This window comes from Microcebus murinus, chromosome 4 (genome assembly GCF_040939455.1).
Source record: "Microcebus murinus isolate Inina chromosome 4, M.murinus_Inina_mat1.0, whole genome shotgun sequence".
NCBI lineage: Eukaryota > Metazoa > Chordata > Mammalia > Primates > Cheirogaleidae > Microcebus > Microcebus murinus.
Genome location: NC_134107.1, coordinates 102,341,900 through 102,345,827, shown reverse-complemented (window position 1 = coordinate 102,345,827; position 3,928 = coordinate 102,341,900). Strand labels below are relative to the sequence as shown.

At 38.2% G+C, this 3,928-nt stretch overlaps 1 protein-coding gene across 1 annotated transcript; it reads left to right on the top strand.

Annotated features, from left to right (window-relative positions):
* Positions 1-559: 559 nt before the first annotated feature.
* LOC105864565 (olfactory receptor 8D1) lies at positions 560-1,486 on the top strand. The gene has a single exon (XM_076001332.1). The coding sequence runs from the start codon at positions 560-562 to the stop codon at positions 1,484-1,486; it is 927 nt and encodes a 308-aa protein (XP_075857447.1).
* The last annotated feature ends 2,442 nt before the right edge of the window (positions 1,487-3,928 follow it).

The window sequence follows — 3,928 nt, the reverse complement described above, 5'->3', positions numbered from 1 at the left end:
GGACTGGTAGGGGCATTTCTAGTCACAGAAGAAAGATTAGATTCCTTACATCCAATTCCATGCCCAACATCACTCTAATTGGAAGTAACATACTTATTTTCAATGCTCTGAGGCAGAGTCCTTGTTCTCTCCTTGTTTGCACATATTGTGGGGGATGCCTGCAGGCCTGAGGGTCAGAGAGAACTGGGGAAATGGAAAAAGTGATTAGAATCTTCCATCAATCTTTTCTACTGTGTAACTGTCAACAAATGGCTATCAGTAATTCTTCCCATAAAGCAAATATTTGGTTTTGCTTCTAAATTCAGAAGGTAACTATTTCTAAGTCAGCCCAGGAGCACTTTTTTTTGTGATCTAAATTCTGGACCAACTTGGAGGAGGCCAAGGGAGCTTTGGGGAGACATGGCAGCGGTATCAGGAACAGAGATGATGAAAACTGCGACTCAGTCTTTTGGCTGTTGTCAACCTCCCTTCTGTAGATCTGGTTTTATTCAGAAAAGGAGTGAAAGTTTATGTTAATGTAATTGTCAATTTCCATTTCCACAGAGACCTCAGAAGAGAAATGGCCACAGGAAATCATTCTGCAGCAGCCCACTTTGTGTTAGTGGGTTTGACACAGGAGCCAGAGTTCCAGCTGCTCCTCTTCCTTCTGTTCTTAGGAATCTATGCGGTGACCGTGGTGGGGAACCTGGGCATGATTCTCCTGATTGCAGATAGCCCTCTGCTTCACACCCCCATGTACTACTTCCTCAGCAGTTTGTCCTTCATCGATCTCTGCTATTCCTCTGTCATCACCCCAAAAATGCTAGTGAACTTCCTAGGCAAGGAGAATACGATCCTTTATTCTGAGTGCATGGCCCAGCTCTTTTTCTTTGTGGTCTTTGTGGTGGCTGAGGGTTACCTCCTGACCGCCATGGCATACGATCGCTATGTTGCCATCTGTAGCCCGCTGCTTTATAATGTGGTCATGTCCTCTGGGGTCTGCTCACTGCTGGTGCTGGCCGCCTTCATCATGGGCTTTCTCTCTGCCTTGGCTCATACAAGTGCCATGATGAAACTGTCCTTCTGTAAATCCCACATCATCAATCATTACTTCTGTGATGTCCTTCCCCTCCTCCATCTCTCCTGCTCCAACACGCACCTCAATGAGCTTCTACTTTTTATCATCGCGGGTTTTAACACTTTGGTGCCTACCTTGGCTGTTGCCATCTCCTATGCCTTCATCTTCTATAGCATCCTTCACATTCAATCCTCAGAGGGGCGGTCCAAAGCTTTTGGAACTTGCAGCTCTCATCTCATGGCTGTGGGCATCTTCTTTGGGTCTATCACCTTCATGTATTTCAAGCCCCCTTCAAGTAATTCCCTGGACCAGGAGAAGGTGTCCTCTGTGTTCTACACCACAGTGATCCCCATGCTGAACCCTTTAATATACAGTCTTAGAAACAAGGATGTGAAGAAAGCATTGAGGAAGGTCTTGCGTGGGAGATAAATCCTGATTTTGGCAATTTATAGATGGTAGAAATGAAAGGTTCCAATGAAAATATGTTCTTTTGTCCACTTTTCTTGTTATTCTGTTGTAATATACATATTACATAACATCTAGACTTTCAAAAAATACTTACCCATCCATAATTTATTCAATATTCTCAATGAAATGAAAGAGAATTTTATGAGTTGGGAATTAGTGTTCTTATCTTTTAACAGAAAAACTGAGGTTTAGTTAATTTTATTTTTTTTCTTACTAACTGATAGAAAAGCAATGAGAATTCAGATTTTCTCTAATGTTCATTAGTCTACCCTTACTCATATTCTGTGTTTTCTTGTTGAATACTTGCTTTGGGGAGGTACTGAGTTGCCCACTGATATGAATGCTTAGAATATATTAGCCTCATCCCAGATATCTATGAAGTCTTGAGGGGATAAGACAAATGCATAAGAAAAAGAAGAAAAATAAAAAAAGGAAAAACCAGTTACAGAACAAGAATAGCAATTCTAGTCAACAGATCTTACTCAAAATGTTTTTGCTATTTTTTTCTATTCAGTATATTCAAAATCTCTTTATTTCCATTTCCTTGTTGATCTTTATGGGTTTCTTTTGTATGTATGCATGTATGTATGTATGTACGTGTGTATGTGTTTGTGTGTGTATTTTGTTTTAACACTACAGTTTCTACACTAAGGGACCACTGAGCATGTGTCTTCAGTACTGGGTCTTAGTTAGCGTTTTTACTCTCTGTTGCAATGGAGTTGCCTAGGTATGTAAAATCCTGCCTCACAGGAAAGTTATACTCTGTACATTTGTTTCAGTAGGAAAATTGGCCTCTGAAGATTCCTGAACTGAAACTGTGGTTATTTCTAAGCATGTGGCCTTGTAGTACAAGTAAATACCATGAGCTCTGTACACAATGTTTTTCCTGAGTTTTTACAGGTCTTAAGCCTCAAGTAACGTTGCCTCTATTTTTGGGTGGTATGGGGTGTGGAGTAGTACTGAAATACTCCTCTGCTGTTTTGCATCCTTTGCCTGTTTCCTCTTCTTCTAGGGAATGTTCTGTTGAATTTCTAGCATTTGAACTTGCATCTCAGGTTAGTTCTCTTCACTCTGTATCACATATTAAATCAGTAGGGTTTGTCAAAATTAGTTAGTTGCCTTTTTCCCTTTACTTTTTGTTTTATTTTGCCAATATAGTTTTCATAACAATAATGCTCTAGATTTGATTTTAGTGAGTCATTCCAATTGAGAAATATAAAATCAGTAGATTCTGCATCTACCAAAATCCCACTGTTCTAACAAAGCTTATCTATCTTTAGCTCCCTTCTTTTGATAATCCCACACAGAATATAACTTTCCATCAGTTTGTTTAACCAGGTCCTGAACTTCTAATATTGCCTCATCCACCTTCCCATTAATATGTATTCTCTTTTGTATGCGTTGCCGACATATTTCTTTTATGTTTTCTCATTATCCAGATGGTACCTGTATCTTCTCAAACCCTCCCATTTCTTGAGACAGGGAAGTATTTGAGGCGTACAGATTCTATTTACTCTTTTTCAGAAGTTTTGATATTCTGACGGACAGCTTACTGGATCCAGGCTTCTGGCCTTCAAATTATCATTTTTGATCTCATACATTTCTGATATGTCTTCTTCTCTGATTCCAGATTAATTAATTTATTTTACTTTTTACTTTAATTTTTCTGCTGCTCCTGTTAGGATTATGAAACTTAAGTAAGTATTTTTTTATAAATCCTAAGCACACTTGATTCTTAGAAATAGAGGGTTTTAAATCCATATTTTTAAACTATGTTCTTAGTGTTCAGGTTTGCAATACTTCTATTGGGCTGTTTCTCTTTCTCAATATAATGGCATGCGATATTCTTTTTATAAGACCCTCCCCCATTGTTATTGGATATTAATACTACCCCTTTAAAGGAGAAAACTCCAGTTTAGAAGGTGGATATTTGTTAACGCCTAGTACTAGCAGTGTGATCTCTGGATGAATGAATATGCACTCATTTGAAATTAATCACTCAGCTGTGAACAATCCTGATGTATATGCATTTGTGGAGATTAAAATTCCACATTATCAGAAGTTAGGACCTCTAACTTCTGGATAGAAGTTATAGAAGCTGGGATGTTTACAGTTAACGTTATGCACAAACTATTAACTATTTCAATATTGTAAAATGTGTCACTTCATGCCACTTAGGTCACAATTCCCTCTCCCTATCAAAGCCCAAAACTTTTAGGTGTACTTTTGCACCTAAATATACTTTTCCTGTTAACTTCTTTACAATCCTTGTTCCATGCACCAGCTATAAGTTGTTTGAGGAAGTAAAATAAATAGTCCCTATTCTGCACAAATTGAGAAAATAAATGAGTTATGTGGAGACAAAAATATATTTTATTATTGGCAAAGTGTATTTGGGGGCAA